General features: G+C 35.2%; 1 protein-coding gene across 2 annotated transcripts in view; it reads right to left on the bottom strand.

The window, feature by feature from the left end:
• The window catches only part of LOC106469604 (cytochrome P450 3A11-like), a 78864-nt gene that overhangs the window by 36910 nt on the left and 17869 nt on the right, over positions 1–24085 (bottom strand). Inside the window, exon 1 of one of the 2 annotated variants that reach the window (XM_022398176.1) lies at positions 8211–8287. The exons of the other annotated variant lie outside the window; for it this stretch is intronic. Coding sequence (XP_022253884.1) covers positions 8211–8263 — 53 coding nt within the window. The 5' untranslated portion in view covers positions 8264–8287. Of the gene's footprint in view, positions 1–8210; positions 8288–24085 lie in introns of those variants that run through there. 2 annotated transcript variants of the gene reach the window in all.

Below are 24085 nucleotides of genomic sequence, written 5' to 3'. Positions count from 1 at the left end.
CAATAAATGTGTTTATACATTATTAAATGTTCTGCTACATTTCGAAACACATTTCTATAAAAACACTTCGTATACAAACTACAGTTCTTCTAGAGCTGAAACATCATAATAAATGTGTTTATACATTATTAAATGTTCTGCTACATTCCGAAACACATTTCTATAAAAATTCTTCGTATACAAACTACAGTTCTTTGTACATGCATTTTAAATCGCAGTGTTCTTTAAAGCATAATAAGCAGATTTTGAGAAAATTCACTGCAAATTTTGAAACAGTGTCTGAGAAATCGTATAGAATCTTTCAGGTCTAGAAAATCTAGAAGCAACCTACCATCCACAACTTAAGGTATGGAGAATATTTGGCGATATCATACGTATTCGAACCCGGATCGCCAGCTCCGAAATCAAGAACTTTACCCATCGATAACCCACACCCAAATATTCTAGAAAAATGTGTTTAAAAAAGCCGATGGGATTGATCCGATCGTTAATTTTCGGGTTATTAACTGTGCTAACATTAACTCGCTGAATACCTAGAATTTGTATTAATTCATTTAGAACTTTGAAAAAGAAATATCTTTAATTTTCAATCAACGCTTACTTATATTCTGTTTACGGATTAGATGTTTGGTTAAAGAAAATTTCTTTCAAGGTTTAATATCACTTTGAGAAACCTTATCTATAGAGTGATTGGATAGCAAACTCACACAAGCAAATATTATTATTATTGGTTAATTATTATTGGTTATTTATTATTATTGGTTAATTATTATTGGTTATTTATTATTATTGGTTAATTATTATTGGTTATTTATTATTATTGGTTAATTATTATTGGTTATTTATTATTATTGGTTAATTATTATTGGTTACTTATTATTATTGGTTAATTATTATTGGTTATTTATTATTATTGGTTAATTATTATTGGTTATTTATTATGATTGGTTAATTATTATTGGTTATTTATTATTATTGGTTAATTTTTATTATTATTATTATTGGTTAATTTTTTTTTCCTGGACATTTTATCATAATAATTTCTATTTAGTGAAACCTTATATGAATGCAACTAACCGGTAAGATAAAAATACATAGTATTATTTGAAGGTTTCTTAAGCAACCTATGGCGACATAAAGATAAAATTACAATCAATCATTTATAGAAAGAGAATGTTAGTTTACAACTTTAAGCAAAAGAGAAAACTTAAAAAACTACAACAACAAACAATCACCTTTGAGGTAGTCACTCCCACAAATAATTGCATTACATTTGCTGATTGTCAACGAATGAAGAAGTGATTGCATGCGCAAATTTGTGTTTATGAGGGCCGTGACTACGCCTATTTTTGCTAAGCCTAACCAGATGCCCACAAATTCAGGTCGTGATTCCATAAGAAGAGCCACTTCGTCTCCGGAAGTATAACCAAGCTTTTGGAAACAGTTGGCAACTTGATTGGAAAATTCTTCCATCTAAAAATTGACAAAAAAAAATTATCTGTAAAAAATATTTAAAAGATTTCAGTACAGATGTGAGGGATGGTCAAATTATCAATAAGTGATTTTGCTTTGAGTAAGAAGCCAAAGAGATACTCTAAACTTATAATTTAATTTAAAATTTAGGGGGGGGGGAATAAGTAATTTGTTTGAAAACACTTTCTTATCACTTTTTTTTTTAAATTAAAGTCTGCTCTACAAGTCTGGAACCATAGACACTTCAACGAATTTTACAGAATGTGTTCCACATGTTGTTCATGTAATTCAAAATAAATTTGGAGACGTATTCCCAGTCTCTTTGAGCACTGCGGAGCATGGTCGTGTGGTTATCAATAATCCATCGCCCCCTAGTGGCACAGTGGTATGTATACGGACTTACAACACTAAAAACTGGATTTCGATACCCGTGGTGGGCAGAGCACAGGTAGCCCATTGTGTAGCTTTGTGCTTAATTTCAAATAAGCAAACAAAAAACAGACAATGGACCGACACTGCTGCCTCCCAACAGCATTGTGAGTGATGTTTTTTCTCTCACTAGATGGCGTGCATTAAATTTAGCAGCAATTCTTCCCCAAGGACCAAATTTCTCTGCCCCACAGTAGGATTTACTTGACATTATCGTGCTTTGAGAGTTCCATAATCAGTCGCGTATCTTGAATTAAGAAACGCTGCAAATCATCTATGCTTCCAGACTATTCGAATACCATGTATAGGATAGTATAGCTAGATAGCGCTAGAACAGAAGAGATAAATTACGTAGTAGAATGTCTACCGATATTTTGCTTCAGCTTCATTGAAATTTCTAAAAATATTTCTGTGGTTCAATCTCTTGGATTCTTACCTCTTTGAAAGTCCATTTTTGATCACCGTAGTAAAAACAGACTCTGCTGGGATTTTTCTGAGCTTGTAGTCTGAATAAATCTGGTAGGGATTTATTACCATACTGGTAAAAACTGAGGTAATACTTCACTTTCAAAACAACAGCTATAGCTCTGGAAAATAAGTAAATGAAAAGTTTAAACACCAGATGAACCGTTAAAAAGATTCAAGTTAACGTTCTCGTATTTCACAGAAGTGTAACAATTAAAAAAAAAGGAACTTAGCACTTAAATATGTGTTCGATTAATCGTGCATATTTCCCACAGTGCAATCGGTATACCGAACTAGGTATGAACCCTCCCTAAAATATCGAACATTAAGCACCTCATGTAACCATGTAACTTATGTCAACCACATAACATGTAGACTGCCATGCTGTTTAACTGGTACGCTACGTTTGCTTGCACCCATCTGGTGCGAATCCATCACTGGAGAATTCCCTTTTTTTTTTAAGGAAAAACTATTAAAATTATCTACTGCCGTTCCTGAAGAAGGCAATTGTTCGGCAGCATCCACCGCCAACCCTTGGGCTTCTTTATGCCAACAAATAGTGGGATTGACCGTTACACTTATAACACCCCCACGGCTGGAAGTGCTAGCACGTTCGGTGACGGGATTCAAACTCGAGACCCGCAGATTGTGAGACAAGCGCTCAAACCACAGGAATAACCAACCGACAACAGGCCTCGTCATTGGATAATGTGTGATAAAGACGTTACAATACTAAAGTCCGGAGTTCGATTTCCCACGGTAGCCAGAACACAGATAACGAACTCATTGTAGAGCCTTTCGCCAAAAACCACCAAGAACAACATTATAAAGTTGACTTCTATTTATATTGGCTCCACCAGAAGCGTGGCAAAACTACCACTAATTACAATTGGATCAATAATGAACTCGCGGTAGACCCGGCATGGCCAGGTGGTTAGGGCACTCGACTCGCAATCTGCGATTCGCGGGTTCGAATCCCCGTCCCACCAAAACATGCTCGCCCTTTCAGCCGTGGGGGCGTTATAATGTGACGGTCAATCCCACTATTCGTTGGTAAAAGAGTAGCCCAAGAGTTGGCGGTGGGTGGTGATGACTAGCTTCCTTCCCTCTAGTCTTACACTGCTAAATTAGGGACGGCTAGCGCAGGTAGCCCTCGTGTAGCTTTGCGCGAAATTCAAAACAAACAAACAAAACAAACAAAACGAACTCGCGGTTAATACGCTTGAGCAACGAAATTGTTGAAAGATAATTTGTGATTTGGCACTCCACCAGAGGCGCTGCAAACAGTAGGAAAAATTACACACACAAGCTTGGTAAACACATTAATTATGAAAATCTTCTTATTGTGGCAGTTTTGTTTGTTTACAGTATTCGAAGCAAAGTCAAAATACTTATTTGTTTTTCTCCCATATAATTTGTAAAATATATTTTATTTATCTACTTATAGAGTTTGTTTAGTTTTGGGATATAGTCCTTAATAGTTACGGTAAAGCAGAACGATAACGTGCTGCTTACAGAACATCACCGTGAAAACTGGTAAAACAGAACGATAACGTGCTGCTTAGAGAACATCACCGTGAAAACTGGTAAAACAGAACGATAACGTGCTGCTTAGGGAACATCACTGTGAAAACTGGTAAAACAGAACGATAACGTGCTGCTTAGAGAACATCACCGTGAAAACTGGTAAAACAGAACGATAACGTGCTGCTTAGAGAACATCACCGTGAAAACTGGTAAAACAGAACGATAACGTGCTGCTTAGAGAACATCACCGTGAAAACTGGTAAAACAGAACGATAACGTGCTGCTTAACAGAACATCGCCGTAAAAACTGGTAAAACAGAACGATAACGTTTATTCGTGATTTACACCATATATATTTCTAATTATTTATTAACTTATTTGTAATAATCATAAAGCATAAGTGCCCCCCCTACACTATTTATTTTTCCCTCTACTTTTCTCACTTGATGTGCTTACAATATTATTTAAAACCAGCTGAATTATTAAATGTGTCTTTGTTTCAATGATAATGTTAACAGCTATGTGCTTACAATATTATTTAAAACCAGCTGAATTATTAAATGTGCCTTTGTTTCAATGATAATGTTAACAACTATGTTAGATTGACAACGTAAGATACCCCTGGTGATAATTAAATGTGTCTTTGTTTCAATGATAATGTTAACAACTATGTTAGATTGACAACGTAAGACACCCCTGGTGATAATTAAGCTAAACCATGGTCCCACCAAATATGATTGCCCTTTCAGCCATGGGGGCGTTATAATGTGACGGTCAATCCCACTATTCGTTGATAAAAAAAGAGTAGCCAAGAGTTGGCGGTGGGTGGTGATGACTAGCTGCCTTCCCTCTAGTCTTACACTGTTATATTAGAAACGGCTAACACAGATAGTCGTCGTGTAGCTCTGGGCGAAATTGAAAACAAACCAAACCAACTGTTTGAAGACAAACTTTTTTTTTAGTCTTGTCGTCGATTCAACAGTAACTAGAGTATAAAGGAATGAAACATAACACTGTGTACTATATGCAGTGTGTTAGTATTGTTAACAATACATGTTCCTAGGCCCTTCATTGCCAGAGCGTAGGGAGACAAACAAACGTATTTATGTCCATGCGTAACATTGAGATTTCAAGATACGAATTTTCCTTGTTATAAAAATCTTAAATATAAAAGTTATATAAACCTGGATCTTTTCTGTTTCCTGCACTGCGTTCAGGTCAGTTTATGTGAGGTTAGATCAAGTTAGACTAATTAATAAATAATTAAATGTTTATTTAAATAAAAAATCAATGTCTTTCTTCCACTTTAAAAAATCAATTCTCCAAATTTTAATTTATATTTCGGAAATCTGCAGTAAATTCAAAGTACTTGGAATATAGTTAAGAGACGTACCAAGCGACATAACAAGTTCGATTGGCATCGTAGGCATGAAAATGATGATCTCTTCAAGCAAATATTTAAGAATATTTCTGAATTTTCACATTGAATTTGTTACACTGTCACTAGATACTTTGTATTGTCTTGAAGTTTTACAATTCTTTTAAATACATAGGTATGTATGTAATGATAAAAGTACTTCCTCTGTTTCGTAAGCAAAATATAAAATTTATTTCATTTCTCCAAATTTTAATTTATATTTCTGAAATCACCATTAAAAACTACATTCAAAAATATATATTATTTTCTATATGAACTATGTGCAGGAAACAGGAAAGATCCAAAACCCTTCTAAATTACAAATGTGGTAAAGCCTAAATAAATTAAAACTATATGCGCAGACTGACATTTGATGTGAACATGTGGTGTACTTGTACAACTACAATGTACTGCTACTTTATAAGTAAGTTACTCTAAGAAGGGGGGATTGAAACACTTTGTTAATTGGAATTCATAGCATAATGAGATCATGGAAAAATTATCTTCGTATTGCCATTGTATTAATAAATCGCATTCGATTATTCTGTTCCAGTTCATCTCTTATATAGGAAAAATGATTAATGCAAAGGACCTTTGAGTTATAATCATTTGAGTTTTGAGCTATCAACACATTGTTTTCTCTCAATAAAATTTAGGGGGAAAAAATCAACTGAAAAAAAAAACAAAGTGAAGAAGTCATCTGAATGCGCAACTTCAGGTTTAAATTTCAAAATTTTACTTGGAGGGGGGGATCTCCCGCACCCCTAGTGAAAGGGGAGAACCCCCTGATACCCCCTCCATCATGCGTAACTCAGATCTAGTCCAGCTATGTCCGTTATTATCATATGAAAAGCAATAACATTCTGATAAAACAGCATATGGTTCGTGAAGAATACTTCTCCATCAGTGTTCTGAGAAGTCTATAAAGAACTTGGATTTATCGTGTACACGAATCGATGTGGTATTAAATATGTGCTGATAAAGGTCGTTTCGCCGACAGTCTGACTACATAATGATGTTTCCCTTACAACGATTTAACAACTTATCTTTATTTCATCTGCAGTTACATTTATTCTTAATCCGAGATATGTTAAAACACTGCTTAATTAAATTGGGTTTTATTCAGTGTGATTCTCATTTATTAGCACTGTTTAATTTATTTAAAAGTTTTGCACCTTTACTTGTAAATAAGAACTACTAACTAAGCAGGTCTTTATGCTAAATGAACGCTTGTGAAGTTTCTCAAGTATAACATTATGCACTAATAAGTTCGACAAATGTCAAGCGTGCAATCGGAGACATCCAGTTGAGTGTCATGTCATATGACGTTATCCGCATGGATTTCAGTAGTGCAAGTAGAAATACTTATTAACACCAATATATATATATCACAATTTCAGGAATAACTAAATTATTATGGGGATTCGAACCCGCGACCCGCAGATTGCGAGTCGAGCGCCCTAACCACCTGGCCATGCCGGGCCAGCCTTTCCTTTGGGAAGTAATACGAAAATTTTAGCTTGAATTTGTATTTTTTATCGTGTTTTTCTGTTTCGTCTCTGAAATCAAGTGTTTTCACTCTCTTATATAAGCTACGTTCCCTCTTCGTATATTTCGGAATATATATCAATATTATTATCATGTAGAAGTACGCAATTCTTTTCACTATCACGATATTCAACACTTTGTTACCTTGAACTAAGCACGTGCCCTCAAAATTTCACACTCTCTTCTTCAATGGAGATTGGTCAGCTTTCATGACCGCATCGACAAACGCTTCCTGCCCACGTGACGTATACATCTTTTTTATATGTATATTACCCAACACTCTTTAACCTTTTCTACTCAGGGTCTTTTGAAAAATATTATATTTAAATTGAATGTTTGTTTTTGGATCGGAATGTTTTTCGGTTCTAGAAAATGTAAAAATACAACTCGTCAATTATAAGATTTGGAACATGTTTTGGTAGTTTTAGTTATAAACTTAGAAACTGTCAAAATATAAGATTTGGAGTATGTTTTGGTAGTTTTAGTTATAAACTTAAAAACTGTCAAAATATAAGATTTGGAATATGTTTTGGTAGTTTTAGCAATAAACTTAAAAACTGTGAAAATATAAGATTTGGAATATGTTTTGGTAGTTTTAGTTATAAACTTAAAAACTGTCAAAATATAAGATTTGGAATATGTTTTGGTAGTTTTAGTTATAAACTTAAAAACTGTCAAAATATAAGATTTGGAATATGTGTTGGTAGATTTAGTTATAAACTTAAAAACTGTCAAAATATAAGATTTGGAATATGTATTATTATTTAAAGTGCAAAATTGGAATTCCTTAGATTTACCATTCAGATTATATTATGCGTCATAAAATTATAAAATTAAAACTCGTCAAATATTAATATTAGGAACAAGTTATACACTTATAGTTAGAAAATCAGGACCCATAAAATATTTTACAGGTTTCTTACATCTACATGATACCTGTTTAACCTAAGAAAAACAAGGTCTCTGGATAGCTATATGGATCTATCTGTCTCGTCTCATTTTACTTACTATATGGCCCCCAGTGGCACAGCGGTATGTCTGTGGACTTATACCGCTAGAACCGAGTTTCGATACCCGTGGCGGGCAGAGCACAGATAGCTCTTTGTGTAGCTTTGTGCTTAACTTCAAAAACAAACAATAACTTACTATGTGGTGTAACAGCGGTAAGATTAGGGACATGCAAACACTAAAATCTGGGGTTCGATTCCCCAAGGCAGATTTCCCAATGTGACTTTACTTGTTATTTTATTTGTTATTTTTTCAGTGATTTTATCTACTTGTTTTTTTTTTTCAAACATAAACCAGTAACAAAACTATATTAATCCACCCGTCTGTGTAAAAATTCACCTACCTGAACCACGTCACCACCAGTAACGCTAGAACTGTAATGACCGGTAACAACATGTCTGCTTTTTACTTCAGACTTAAACAATTGTGATTTGGTTTAGCTTCTCTATCATCTTTTGTAACGTTTCATTACGACTCCTAGCGGTAGAAATATGTGAATACGTATGATCTTGAGTAATCTATGATAAATTTTTTCATACTATTCTAATTTCACTTATCTTTCATCAATAGCATGTACGTGTTATATACATGGATGTGCACTTCTCGATCGTATTTATGTATATCAAATAATTCAAGTTCGTTTAGTTTTTCTTACCTATAAACATACGCTACCTACATTACTCACTTTTATCTAAATTTCACTATATTTACTGCATTTATTATCTGACTTTTAAGTATTTTCTTTCCACGTGAAGGAGATCTGTTTATTTCAGTTGTACAACTATTTCGTAAATAATACTTCTCAACTTATTTGAATATGACAGCTACTTCTCCTATATTGGGCTGTAATTTGTTTTGTTGGTATGTCATTCGTATTTATGTGTATTTATGTTATTGCTACTTCGTCTATAAGATGAATAGATTAATAATGGGTAGTATGCTATCGTACACTTGCTGTATTATGGAAAAGCTACAGGTAAGAGAGGTGTGCTTTGAGCATGACAACCTCACAACGGAACCTTTGGCTATTGAAACTAGGCTACGCAAGATATTTGTTTGTTTGGGTTATATGTACTAATTATGAAGCCAGAAATAGATTAGGACTGTACACCATCTTTTCTTCACTGATATTGGCGATATACTGAAGAAAAAAAATAATACATAAATACATAACTGGTCACTCTGCTCAAGAGAATGTATAAGAGGCATGGTTATCAGATACAGCATGACAGGGGGTGGTGGCATGGTAATGAAGTCGTGGTGGTGCTCCCAAATCGTTTTATCATAACGTATTCAATCTCTCTCTTTGTGTGTGTGTATATATACATACTTATATATTTGTAGAAATAATACAGCTTTATTATAGATGTGCGCGCCAAAAATAATACACTACCACTGACTGTCTATAGCCGCTTGTGGGCATGATAGTTACCCCTAAAGACATAAAACTAGAAATCTGAAATCTGCACTTAATATCATGGGTGCATTATAAGTGTTATCTTACACAGACGGTTGAAAGCAAGAAATTAGTATAGAGTGTTTGATTAAAACACTTGAATCACTGAGAAGCGAGTCCTTATAACACATGAGTATTATTCTGGTGACAGGCCAGGGTTCGAGGACGACGTTATCACAGACCAAGACAGGACGAATAGACACGAAAGATACGGGAAACGTTAACGAATGCACATTGTTATCTGAAACATTAGGCTAAGTTATTTATCAAATTGTTTATATAAAAAACAATCAACAGCTCCTCTCATGAAATATTACATCTGCAGATAGTCAATTATATACTGAAGGCATTATAAAACATTAGCTAATTGGGTTATAAAATGGGTTAAATAAAAAACAATGCTCTCGTAGTCTGTTATATACTGAAGACATTATAAAACATTAGCTAATTGGGTTATAAAATGGGTTAAATAAAAAACAATGCTCTCGTAGTCTGTTATATACTGAAGACATTATAAAACATTAGCTAATTGGGTTATAAAATGGGTTAAATAAAAAACAATGCTCTCGTAGTATGTTATATACTGAGGGCATTGGGGTTGTGAGTTATGTCTTGTTCGTTAAGACAGACCGCTTGTCATAGAATCTGTAAAAAAAGTGAATGTAAACGAGGCATTACGGATGTGACTTATGTTTCGGTATTATTGAGAGGCTGCTAATCACTGCTTGTCATAGAATCTGTAAAAAAACAAAATATATGGATATACTGAAGGCATTAGGTCTGTGAATCATGTCTCGGTCTTAATGAGAGGCTGCTAATCACTGCTTGTCATAGAATCTGTAAAAAAACAAAATATATGGATATACTGAAGGCATTAGGTCTGTGAATCATGTCTCGGTCTTAATGAGAGGCTGCTAATCACTGCTTGTCATAGAATCTGTAAAAAGTGAATGTAAAGGAGGCATTAGGGATGTGACTTATGTTTCGGTCTTAATGAGAGGCTGCTAATCACTGCTTGTCATAGAATCTGTAAAAAAGTGAATGTAAAGGAGGCATTAGGGATGTGACTTATGTTTCGGTCTTAATGAGAGGCTGCTAATCACTGCTTGTCATAGAATCTGTAAAAAAAACAACAAAGATATGGATATACTGAAGGCATTAGGTCTGTGAATTATGTCTCGGTCTTAATGAGAGGCTGCTAATCACTGCTGTAATAAAAGAACCCGTAACGTTATACTACCATTGTCTAGACAGCGTTTCTTAAGCTTTTAGGTACCAATGACCGATTCGCTGCCTCACTAAACTGTTGCGGACCTCTAAAATGCAAGTGCATTGAAGGACCATTCGGATTCCCTGATTCCTGTATGAATATTCTGTCAGTTTTGTATAATTTTTCCTGTTGTTGTTTACCTGTCTGTTAATATGAAATACTTCGGACCAGCAAGGTGGTTGATAAACGCTGCTCTAAATAATATTTATGTGTAAAAACGTTTTGTGAGCTAATGTTGTTGTTGTTGACTTGTATGTTATTTTGAAATACCTCCGATCAGCAAGGTGGTTGTGATGGACCATCGGTGGTTGATAATTACTGGTCTAAACCATAGTTATGTGTAAAAAGTTTTGTGAACTAATATTGTTATTTACTTGTCTGTTTATGTGAAATACCTACGATCAGCAAGGTGGTTGTGATGGACCATCGGTGGTTGATAATTACTGGTCTAAATCATGTTTATGAGTAAAAAAGTTTTGTGAGCTAATGTTGTTATTGTTTACTTGTTTGTTATTCATTCAAAATTCTAGCTGCCTCCAATTCAAGTAAAGTATAAAAGAGTAAAAATCACCCAAACAGTTTCTGCTACATTTGTGGAAAATATATTACAGTTTCACGAAGGAAAAACATCACACACAAAATAAAGGTAGCTTACTGCCACTATTTTGAGTGTGAAATTGGTGACAAAGAAAAACATCGGGCTCCACATGTGTGTTGTACAAGTTGCACATCTGACTTTACACAATGGCTGAATAATAATAATAAAAGAGCAAGTATGCCATTTGCAGTTCTCATGATATGGCGTGAACCCCAAATATAATCTAATTGACTGTTATTGTTGCATGATTAATGTTTCTAAATATTCAGGCAAAACTAAACAATACATTAGATATCTAGATACTACGTCTGCAATGAAACCATGACCTCATGGGGATTGTCTTCCAGTGCCACATCCACCAGCAAATTGGGAAACAAAAGAGTTATCCTGGAAAGAATACAATGAATCATCTTCATCTAGTTATTCTATTCCAGTGGCACCTCAAGATAAATTGTCTCTTCTGATCACACAGGAAGAGCTAAATGATCTGATTTGTGATCTGTCTCTATCAAAGCAGTATGTGGAACATTTTGGCTATCGTTTACAACAATGGAGTTGGTTAGCTTCAGGAATCAGAGTTTCAATTTACCAAAGTCGCCATCATAGTTTTGCTTCTCACTATAACATGCCAGATACTTTGTGTTTCTGTGCAAATGTTGATGCCCTAATGGAAGAATTAGGTATTGAACATCATCCTCAATAATGGATACTTTCTATTGACTCATCTAAAGTTAGTCTAAAGGCTGTACTTTTGCACAATGGGAACACCAAGCCATCATGTTGCTCATGCTGTGAACATGAAAGACACTTATCAAAGCATACAGATTATACTTGAGACCATCACATATGATCACCATAGATAGAACACATGTGGTGATCTAAAGTTATTGCACACCTCCTAAGCCGAATTGATAAAAATCATTTGATAAAGAATCAGTAGCCAGAGAAAAAGAATTAGTTACCAGGGAAACAGAATATTGAGTATCAACCTTTAGTGAATTCTCAAAATGTGTTTCTTCCCCCACTTCATTTTAAACTGGGTCTCCTGAATAATTTTGTAAAAGGAATGAACAAAAATAGTAATGGTTTCAGATATCTGTCTGACAATTTTCAAAAATCACTGAAACAAAAATGAAATGAGGTATCTTTTTGGGTCACATATTCGGATAGTGCTGATGGATGATGATTTTGAAACAATATTCCATCAAAAAGAACTTGTTGCCTGGAAATCATTCAGAGTGGTTGTCAAAAGTTTCATAGGAAATCACAGAGATGAAAACTATGTTGTGATGATTGATGCTATGCTAGAACTACAGGAAGATAGGGACTAGGATATCACTAAAGATGCACTTCTTGCACTCCCATTTATATTTCTTTCAAATGATCTAAGTGCAGTGAACGATGAGCATGGTGAGAGCTTCCACCAAGATATTTCTACAATGGAACAATATTATCCAAGACAATGGAATCTTGCGATGATGGGAGATTACTGTTGGTTCTTACAGCGTGAAATTGAGAACATACACAAGAAGTGCAACAATTCAAACAGATATCTTGTAACAAAAATTAACAAATAATAATATCGTGACGAAGGTTTTGAACATAACCTGAATGTATTTTCAGTATATAATCTTATTATACTCACTGCTTTTCTAAAACTGGTATTGCTATCATGTATTGTTTTTGAACATTCTTAAATGCAGTTTTCAATTAATAAATAAAACTATTAATTAAAAAAAAGTTCTTTTCACGATATATAAGAATATTTTTAATAAATCTATCATAACTCAAAACCTAGAGATGATAAATAATTTTCAACATGATTTTTAGAATCAGTATCATCAAATTACTCAGAAATAGTGACATATTTTCTTGTAGAAGATAATATTTGTTGTTGCCCAGTGTAATTATAAGTTATTTGATTAATCCGTTTGTTTCAAACTTTCGCGCAAATCTCCACAAAGGCTATCTACACATAGTCATCATTAATGTTGCACTGCTAGACTAGAGGACAGGCATCCAACCAACATAAATCCTGCCAACTCTTGTTTAATAAAATAGTGGGATTGGACCGTCACTCTAAATCTTATAGCGCACCCACAGAGCGCATCTTTTGCGACAATGAGTCGCGAACCCTTAATCTGCGGCCATCAGGCCACAACCGGACTTAAATGGATTAATAAAGCACAGTTGAAACGCTGTAGGTAAATATTCAGCGAAATATATGCAATGGTAATACTAATAACGATATGATAAAACAAACTATTCACAGTACTTTTGTCATTATGCAGGCCATAGTAATTTTATTGCTGAGCTCATTTCGCTAAGATCGTTGTTAGACGTATCGTGATCACCAGTATACAATGCCCTTCGTTATCGATGGACGTCAGGTATCAATGGCGCGAGTGTTCATGCGTTACCAGTGATGATAACTTTCATTCTCTGTTAGTTACACTAAAATAATAGAGTGCAAAACCTTATCGTTTAGAGGACAATGTCTCATGAGTCTATTTCAATATTATCCAGGACATCAGTTGTAAAGCTAGTCTACAGTTGCGGCATCATGCTATTTTTACTAAGCTGCTCCTTAAGTCAGAAATAACATTCATATTATGCTTAGTGGGATTAGATTTTGTGCTTATTTGTAACATTCAGAAAAAAAGAATAAAAAAACCTGAGCCTCACAAGGAGGCGTTCCCCGTTCCTCGGTGATTCAGGGGTAAGCTTCAAGATTTATGATACTATAATTCGGGGTTCGATCCCCGTGAAGCACGCAGTTGAAACAACATGACTACATTTCTAATAAATAAACGAGTAAATTTCACGTGCTTTTTTTTTTGCGAAGTTTTAGTGTCATACAAGTCGTCTCGTCAGCCACAGAGGGGTTTGTTTGGAGTTAAGCACAAAGCTACACAATGGGTTATCTGTGCTGTCCCCATCACGAGTATCGAAACCCAGTTTTTAGAGTTGTACATCCGCTGACATACCGCTGAGCCCCTGGGGTGCCTGATGGTTTGTATAAAAAATTAATATAGTCGTGGATTTAATCCGTTCATTGTGTATTTATTTATTTATTTTGTTTCCACGTTATGAGCCTCGAAGAAAATATATAGGCCGAATTTTTGTACTTCATAACAGATGCAGTCATGAAATTGAAACATATATATGTCCATATGTTGTTTGCCATACAATTACTACTTGTGATTGAAAAATGGGATCAAAATATGCTGAACATTTCTACGTATTTGACAAGGGGGCTACCTGTGGCGGCTTAATGACTAGCTTCCCGGATTGTAGACCTGATGGTTCATGGCTCGCGTCCCGTTTGCCGAAAAGAAATCCTCACTTTCCACGTTGAAGTCATAGGTGAGTTATAAGAGTAAAGGTCGAATCCTACTGCTCGATCAGACAAGACAAACCCAAGATTGGCGGAAGGTGCTGTTGACTAACTGCCTTCACTCTAGTCTATCAGTTCAAAAATAAGGATGGCTAGCACAGATAGGGTTTGTGGGAGCTTGTGCAGCTATACAAGAATATGTGAAAAACACCATGAAAAATGTATTTTCTTTATCAAGTTGAGTGACGCTTTCTGTTGGACAAATCACACTTTCTCAGTCTTTTCTAGTTTTATGCGTTGTAAATCAAACTACCTTCGATTTATATAAAATCATTTTTATTAGTTCACAACTTATCGGAAGTGGCTTAGCGCGCCTTGAGTATAAATCCAAAGTATTCATGTTTGAGTCCCGTTGCCGGAAAAACGCGCTCCGCACTATTTAGCCGCAGTTGAACTATAAGAGTGGAAGTCAAATCCCAATGTTTAATTAGACAAGAGTAGCCCAAGGGCTAACGGCTATACGCAGATAGCTGTTCGTGTAGCTTTAAGCGAACTTTCTAGAACAAATAAGCAAACATTCCATAACTTATTGGGCCATTGATAATCAAAATAAGAATTCAAGTATTGAAACTTTCTCGCCTTTTTGTAATTATTAAGTTTGGTAGATATGTTTTCAACGCGATTTTTTCTTAAGGAAAGCAAATTTTATACGATTTTTTTTTTAACAGTATTTGCTGCTTTCACTAAAACGATTTCTTTGGAGTGTATCTTCCCAATGTTTACCTGTTTCAGATAGATAACACTAAAAACTAGATGTACTTCCACAGTGTCCCCAAAAGTGTTCTGTTTCAAGAGTAAATAAAACCGAAATTAAAAGTAACACATATTTTTATTTCCTGCTTTTCAAGTTCATGTGTCATGCTGTGTTATAGCCTACAGGGTGCATAATTTTTCTCGTGATTCATGGCATGCGCACGTTTTATTGACGTCACGACAGTACACATTGCAACGTTAAGCGTCCCTAATGTGGCGTCACTTTAGTGTCTACTGGCTAACTGATAGACAACACACTACTGTTGCGAGTGATTAAAACAGGTTACTCCTCCAGGCGGCCTTCAGCCTGGATATTAAAATCTAATTTTGTTCTTTGTAGTTTTTTTTCTGTAACAGTTGAACATGTTCGTTCTTTCAGCCGTTGTGGCGTTATAATGTGACGGTCGATCTCACGATTCGTTAGTAAAAGAGTAGCCCAAGAGTTGGCGGTGGGTGGTGATGACTAGCTTGTAGAAATATTCAATAGTTAAAATAATAATTTCTGTCTTTGGTCTTTTCTTACAAGTTTGATTTTATACATCATTATCAAACATTGTCAGTTCACTTCTATGAGAATCAGGTGTCTGATAAGCTGTCTTGTAATCTGACATACAAATCATTAGTCATCTGCTCGTTAATTAACTTTTGGTAGAAGGAGCTTTACTTCGTGACATTTCTGGGATTGAAAATACATGCTTACTATTCGCCAGCTCATCTGAATGATGACCAAAATTAAATCAAACTATTACAAAAAATGGGGGTGGAGAGTGCGAATATTTTTTGGCTTGCCTTAGCTATAATATCAAAAATTCCCAGGGTGTCGGTAGGAGTGGGGGTGCGAACAAGCTTCCTTTTAGACCATAAATAAATGTTAATTTCATCATCCGCCATATTCACTCACATCTTACCAGCGAAACAAATATCGTTAGCTGAACCATAACGTATTTAAACGTACCGAACAGTCAGCATTCCCACTTCTCAGTAAAACTTGAATACACAAATATCATAATGTTATACATCGTCCATTCCCACTTCTCAGTAAAACTTGAATACACAAATATCATAATGTTATACATCGTCCATTCCCGCTTCTCAGTAAAACTTGAATACACAAATATCATAATGTTATACATCGTACATTCCCGCTTCTCAGTAAAACTTGAATACACAAATATCATAATGTTATACATCGTACTATTCAAGTACCTGGGATGACTCACAATCTGAGGGTAGCGGGTTCGAATCCCCCGTTCCACCAAACATGTTCGTTCTGTCAGCCGTTGGGACGTTATAATGTCACGGTCGATCTCACTATTCGTTAGTAAAAGAGTAGCCCAAGAGTTGTCGTTGGGTGGTGATGACTAGCTGCCTTCCCTCTAGTATTACACTGCTAAATTAGGGACCGTTAGCGCAGATCACCCTCGTGTAGTTTTGCGCGAAATTCAAAAACAAACAAACTATTCAACCAAACTTCGTACCGTAAAATCACGTACTAGCCAGAATAAATCATTCGTAGTTTAATTCAAGCTGACGCAACTAAATACGCTTCGGAAGGCTGTGGCTGTTTGTTTACACCTACATACTTCAAGCCAGTTCGATACAGTATAATACGGTACATAAACTGAAGGATCCCAATGATCAGTAAAGAGTGGCTCATGTGCGTGTAATTGTGACGTACATATAAATCTCAATGAGTAGATGTTTTTAAATGTATGTTTTTAAAACTTGTGTGAATACTTATTTATTTCAATATAACATGTTCATCATCGAGTTCTCGTCATAACACACTGACACAAACACATATATTTACATGTACACATGGGTTATGCAGGCACATCGTATGTTTTCTACCTGCTACACTTATTGATTTACGTCGATCTTATATTATCAGACGCTGGAAATATCTACGGATGTAGCTTAGTTGGCACGGGGTTCGTTTCTGGAAAATGCAAAAGTTGTATTTCCACATCGTCACGACAAATTTTGGATTATCACAACGATAATTTCCTGTTCTTCATTGAAATACAAAATTATTTTCGAGTAAACTCCCGGTAGATTAATGTACTCCAGAAGAAGTTTCTTTCAACTGTTCACGTGGTTTGTGATTCAGCTGTAATCGTACTTCACCGATGCACTTGTAATCAGGAATCGATAAGCGCTACCATTCTCTTAAAAATTCATTGTTCTCTGTTCACGTGTATTTGTTGTGAAATCTTTATAGATATTGAAATTGCCAGTTTTTATTAAACTTGATTGAAGTTAAGTATAATAAGGTTAAAAACTATCCTAACACCAAATTCGACTTCAATTTTACACGCCGAAGGTGTTGGAACACCATAATAATAGTCCAACTACCTTTTATGATAAAAATAAAGCAAGAATGTAGCTTTGTTTTATTTTTTATTTACATTGTTCTAAGTTAGTCCGTTGCATGTTTCAAATAAAAAAGGAGTTAAAATTGCATTCCAGATAAAGCTTTCGTTTGCCGAAATCTCGTCAAGAGGGAGCTGGGTATGATGATAATCAAAAGTCTATTTAAATACCATTTACATATAATACGACCCCCCCCCCAGTGGCATAACGGTATGTCTGCGGACTTATAACGCTAGAATCCGGTTTTCGATACCCGTGGTGGGCAGAGCACAGATAGCCCATTGTGTAGCTTTGTGCTTAATAACAAACAAACATATAATACGAAATATGTAATGGCGTGATTTTATACGCGAAAACTGATGAAGGCATAGAATTATTAGGCCTAAATATCTTGATAAAAAATCAAAATAGACTGCAAATGTTTTTTTTTTCTCTCTACTCAATGACTAGTAGCAAATAGAAAATAAATCTGAAATGTTAGTATTTCATATTTTGATTTGAAATCCCTGATGATTTATCGTCGAGCTCCAAATAATGTGTATTTTGAAATTATGTATAACTAATTGGTATTTGTAAATCCAAACGAACGGCTTTCTTCTGAATTTAGAACATTTTTGATCATACTTCAGCTTTGCCTTTGATGGGATATTTTGTCAAGTATTGCTCATGAAAGTTAATAAATCTCTAATAGTACTCTGTGTGCAATATATATGGGCGTTGCATGATTATTTCAGGGGTGGGTAGGTAGAATTTTTCAAAGGAGATGAGTCGTTTCTAAAATCAAAAACATATGTAGGCCTAAGTAAGCCGTGAGTCAATAGTAGTCCAGTACACGGTCCTTAGCATGGTTTATTCCAGATTGAACAAACTCATTACCAAACAAAGAAGTTATATTTCGAATAGAATCTCGCCACGTTTTTTGTTTAACTAGGTTTAATTTTCCGTGACAATCAAGATGCAGTTGAGGTTACACCCAAAGATCTCATGCCAGGCCTTGTCTATTAAAATTGGTCATATCAATAAGCACAAATATGCACAATTGATTACCTTTGCTGTACCCACCACGGAAACTGAATCCCGAATTATAGCGTTTTAAGATCTCAATCTTACTTTTGAACTATCCGGGGATATCTGTGAGTTATCTGTCAAGTCAGCTAGAATTAAAATGAATACTGGATGTAACAAGATTATTATGGCCTTAAGAAATCTCAGTACAATGATTTAGTTTTGTTAATACACGTTAAATTCAAATTATTAGCTATAAAAAATCCATGTTAATTTTATGGCTGTATCAGAATATTTATTGTAGAAGTTGTTGCTGGTTGTGGTTGAAGATTTTTGCCACAAATCTGCAGAGACTATCTATACGAAAAAAATTTAACATCCAGTGTACAGGTCAGTGAGACTAAATTCGGGTGATTGTGTAGGCTACAGAGAGTGATCACAGTTTGCAGTATTCAGATTAGAACTAAAAATGATGTACTCTGATAAAGAGCTCTATCTATTAACCTCAAGAAACCACAATTATTTCCTACAAAAAAAAATTAATAAACAGGTCTCTCAATAGTGTTTGGCCACAAATATGCAGAGTTTAGAGGTTGGCTAGACCATATGTTCCTCTCGCAAAATAGTAGAAGTGTTCATGTTCAAGCAGGTACCGCACTTAGTCAACGACAAATAGACTATGTTGAGCCTACCTGGGCCATTTCTATTTAAGGATATCACGAAAACCGTAGAGAAGACGTCTTTATAGAGTTGAGGAACCAGATATTGTATTACTCAACATCTGCTACCTCTACGATATTTTGTGTGAGGATTTGTTTGGTTTTACTCTATCATAGCCTGGAAACCAGTGCGATTTCGGCCACGCTGGTGGACAATTCAGATTCCACATATTACAAGAAGTTCAAATCTTTATTCATAATATATACATATATATATAAGATTTTGTTAAACAAGACCGATGTCTGTAGGTTTACTTTCTTCTTAGAATTATTCTCAAGTAGTCGAATAATTCGTCTTAACGTTGTTCTAACAACGTTAAGACGACTTATCGACTTCTTGAGAAGAATTCTAAGAAGAAAGTAAACCTACAGACATCGGTCTTGTTTAACAAAATCTGCCTACAAGAAAATCTGTGACCAAAGTACACCAACATATATATAAGAGAGTACCGGAAATATTTGTTTGGGAATCAAGCCATTAAACATGTTTACCTGATTCTCTCGTGGGTTCGAATCCCCGTCTCACCAAACATACTCGCCCTTTCAGCCGTGGGGGCGTTATAATGTTACGGTCTATCCCACTATTCGTTGGTAAAAGAATAACATATGGCTAAGTAGGGCAATTGAGATCTCCGCCCTTTAGACTGGCAGGTGGGAGCAGCAACGAAAAAGAACATTCTAGTGGATTCGTTTAATAGATGACAAATCGATTGAATAGTTTAGTAAGATTCCACGACTCAGGAATACTGAGTTTTCTACATCACAGCCAAACAATTTAAAAATTAACCAAGTTCAGGTTTCTGTTATGTGGCGCTCTCTCTTGGAAAGTGCGCAACTCTTTGTACTTTTTGATATAGTTGGGAATATATTTACATCTATTGTTCGTTCAGATTTAGTCTCTTAAAAACTCTTTTTTTTTCTGCTCGCGTGTTTTTGTTGATATGTCTTTAGAGATACTGAAATTGCCGTTACTTATTAAAAGTGATGGAAGTCTGGAATAATAAGGTCAAATATTTCAAATACAGTGGGTTCAAATTTCAATTCAGATTAATTAGCCGCTCTCAGTTTTTTTTTAAAGTACAAACTTTTAGCTCATAGCTCCATCTCTTGACCGATTTGAGATCTAATAATTACAGCCAAAAGTTTATCTAAATGCTATTTCATATACAGTAGGAAATATCTGAGTGAGCTATTTTAAACGCGAAGCAATGGGTCTAATATGTCTTAATTCTCTGATAAGAAATCACATTAGACATTTTTTTTTCGGTGAATTGTGACAAATAGAGGCGTTATAATTGACAATCTATCCCGCTATTCCGATAAGTGTGCTGACTGGTTATCTTCCCTTGGTCAGCAATTTTGAATCAAGGATGATTACACCTGAACTTTGGTCTCTGACCTGGGCGTTTAACCATGCATCTCATAAAGTACAGTTTAGGTTGAAAAATACTGAATACATAAATTTTTATCCCTATGAAATTTACACGCACAAAATAATATTATTATCTTATAAACTGTACTTATCAGATATAAATTAATATTTTTTACGATCTTCTCTTAGAGATGACATGACCTGGCTGAGCTTCGTGGTTAAGGCGTTTGATTCTCCCTTTCAGACTTAGAGGTCATTATAATGTACGTTCAATCTCACTATTCGATTATTGTAGCCCAAGAGCTGGCGATGAGCGGGACTGACTAGCTGCCTTCCCTCTAATCTATCACTTCAAAATTCGGGACGACTACTGAACAAAAACACAAATATGACACTCAGAAGTCTTCACAACGTTTTGATTTTTTTTCGGAATTTCTATGAAGATGGTTCTTCCAACTAACGTGCACATAATGTTCTCGCTTGTTTAGAAGCACATTTCTTGGAGAGTTTATTGTGGAGTTTTCATGCATGGCTATACAAAGGACAACTTGCGTATAGCTGCCTAGAATTTTGGTATCATAGACTAGAGAAAAGGCAGCTGGTCAACAACATCCACCACCAACTTTTGGGCGACTCTCGTATGAGTGAATAGTTACTCTTAAAGAGCACCCATGGCCTTAAAGTGTGGAGCGCATTTTTGCAGTAACGGGTTTCAAGCCATGAACCCTCTGATTCATAGTCCACTATACCACGCTTGGCTCTCCGTTCGAGAAAAGATTAATCTAACGCCAAAATAGTCCTTAAAACTGGCAGAGTCTCTAGGACGATCCATTAGGTAATGTTCTCGTCAGTCTAAGAATAATCCATTATGTGACTGGTGCATCAGTGATGATACGTAATTCTTTAGTCATGAATGTGTATGTGTGTGTTTTCTTACAGCAAAGCCACATCGGGCTACCTGCTGTGTCCACCGAGAAGAATCGAACCGCTGATTTTAGCGTTGTAAATCCGTAGACTTACCGCTGTCCCAGCGGGGGAACCTTCAGTCATGAATAGAAATAAAACACTAAACTTACTTTTTAAAGATTTACTGGAAGGTGCGAGATAAATGTTAAGTACAGTTGTCTCACGTGTACCGCACAACTTTTTGATCGAGTGTATTACATAAATTAAATTTTTCAACCTGAATGACGCGTTTTTCGTATCTAGGTGAAACGGCCAGGTCAGATATAGATAATTATAATTTTAAAGGAATGACGAGATTAAAGGCAGTCAGTTAAAAGCACCCACCGCACGAAGAGGTTTGAATCGAATAATAGCACTGGCTGTCACTTTCATAAAACGCCCATAGCTGAAAGAGTGGATTATAATCTTTGTCATCATGTCTTGACCTTTGACCGTTGGATCCACTGCTCGACGCACTAGCCACTAGGCAACACGCACCCCGTTCTGTAAGTCAGTATATACAAGTTAGTCAGTATTTATAGTTCTCATACTTTACAATAGACACAACATAATCAATGAAGGATGGTTTATCACGTAAAGGTTTTTAGTGCTCATACTTTACAATAAATACAACATAAACAAGGGAAGATGGTTTATCACGTAAGGGTTTTTAGTGCTCATACTTTACAATACATACAACATAAACAAGGGAAGATGGTTTATCACGTAAGGGTTTTTAGTGCTCATACTTTACAATACATACAACATAAACAAGGGAAGATGGTTTATCACGTAAGGGTTTTTAGTGCTCATACTTTACAATACATACAATATAAGCAAGGAAAGATGGTTTATCACGTAAGGGTTTTTAGTGCACATACTTTAAAATACACATAAAATAAGTGAGGAAAGAAGGTTTATCACGAAATAAATACAAGTACAAGTTGTAAAAATGATTAGGTTTTGTGTCCTTTTCAATTCATTATACTCGAAATATCCTAAATTAATGCAATTATGTGAATAATGTTTTGACATTTAATGAGAATTGTTGTTTGTTATTAAGCACAAAGCAACACAAAAAGCTATCTGTGCTCTGCCCATCACAGGTATCGAAACCCGGTTTCTAGTATCATAAGTCCTTAGACATATCACTGTGCCAATGGAGGACATTTAGTGAAAAAGCCAGATCGGGCTATCTGATGTGTCCACTGAGAGGAATCGAACCCTTTATTTTAGCGCTGTAAATCTGCAACACATATATAATCATTAAACAGATGATCCACTGATAATATCGAATAATGAATTAGACACAGTCATAACATTATTCACATACCTAAATTAATTTAGGCTATCGTATGTTGAATTATAAAGGATTCAAAACCCCATAAACATTATATAAACATCACCATTATAAGAGGCCTAACTGTATTTCGTTGGTTTCTGACCCAAACTGTGTGGATGAGCCTTGAATAGGCGAAACTGTAGTCCACAGCAGAGGGTTCAGCCAACCGAAGAATACAGATTTTATTTTCAATTTTACTTTTGGTGAAAAATAAAATAAATCTGTAAGATATATTTATATAATCATTAAACAGTTGTAAGAATTATTATGGGTTCGATCCCTGTGATAGCCCATCGTGCATCTTTGCGCTTAAACACAAAACAACTGTTTGTTTTGTATTTAAGCACAGAGATACACAATGGGCTATCTGCGCTCTGCTCACCACGGGTATCGAAACCCGGATTCTAGCGTTGTAAGTCAGCAGACATACCGCTGTGCCACTGGTGGGTACACAATACAAAATAGCAAACCCAAATTAATGGTTATATTATAGCGCACGATATTGTAAGTGAAAGTCGAAAGCGGATGTTTTTGTTTTAAATCAATTTTATGCTGAGCGGTTACGACTTTAAACTTCCTTAATTAATAGTTTATAAACAAGACATGATTACTAAATAAACAGAGATAATGTCAGATAGATACATAAAGAGACGGATAAAGAAAAAAACGTCATAATGAAAATAACAAATGAGCTCCATTATCTCCGGCAAAATGTCACACTATAAGTGCTGAACATACTTGTATGATTTAATTACCTTGGGTATTAACCCAGCACCATATTAAGTGCGAAAGTAAATAATTGTCAGAAAATAAAAGTACTCACTCTTGTTCCTGGGAGTTCCCTAAAAATCGAACACAATATGATGTTCCTAACAATCCTATTAAAATATTCCACTTCACGCCTTCGTATAGAATGAAAAATATTATTATTATTTTTTTTGCAAACAGTTTTAATGGCTAACTTTTTTTTTTCGTCTCTTTCTGTTTC

Source organism: Limulus polyphemus, unplaced genomic scaffold (assembly GCF_000517525.1).
Source record: "Limulus polyphemus unplaced genomic scaffold, Limulus_polyphemus-2.1.2 Scaffold3567, whole genome shotgun sequence".
In the NCBI taxonomy this organism is placed as follows: Eukaryota; Metazoa; Arthropoda; class Merostomata; order Xiphosura; family Limulidae; genus Limulus; species Limulus polyphemus.
The sequence above is the reverse complement of the archived record's forward strand: the minus strand, read 5'-3'. Positions and strand labels throughout refer to the sequence as shown.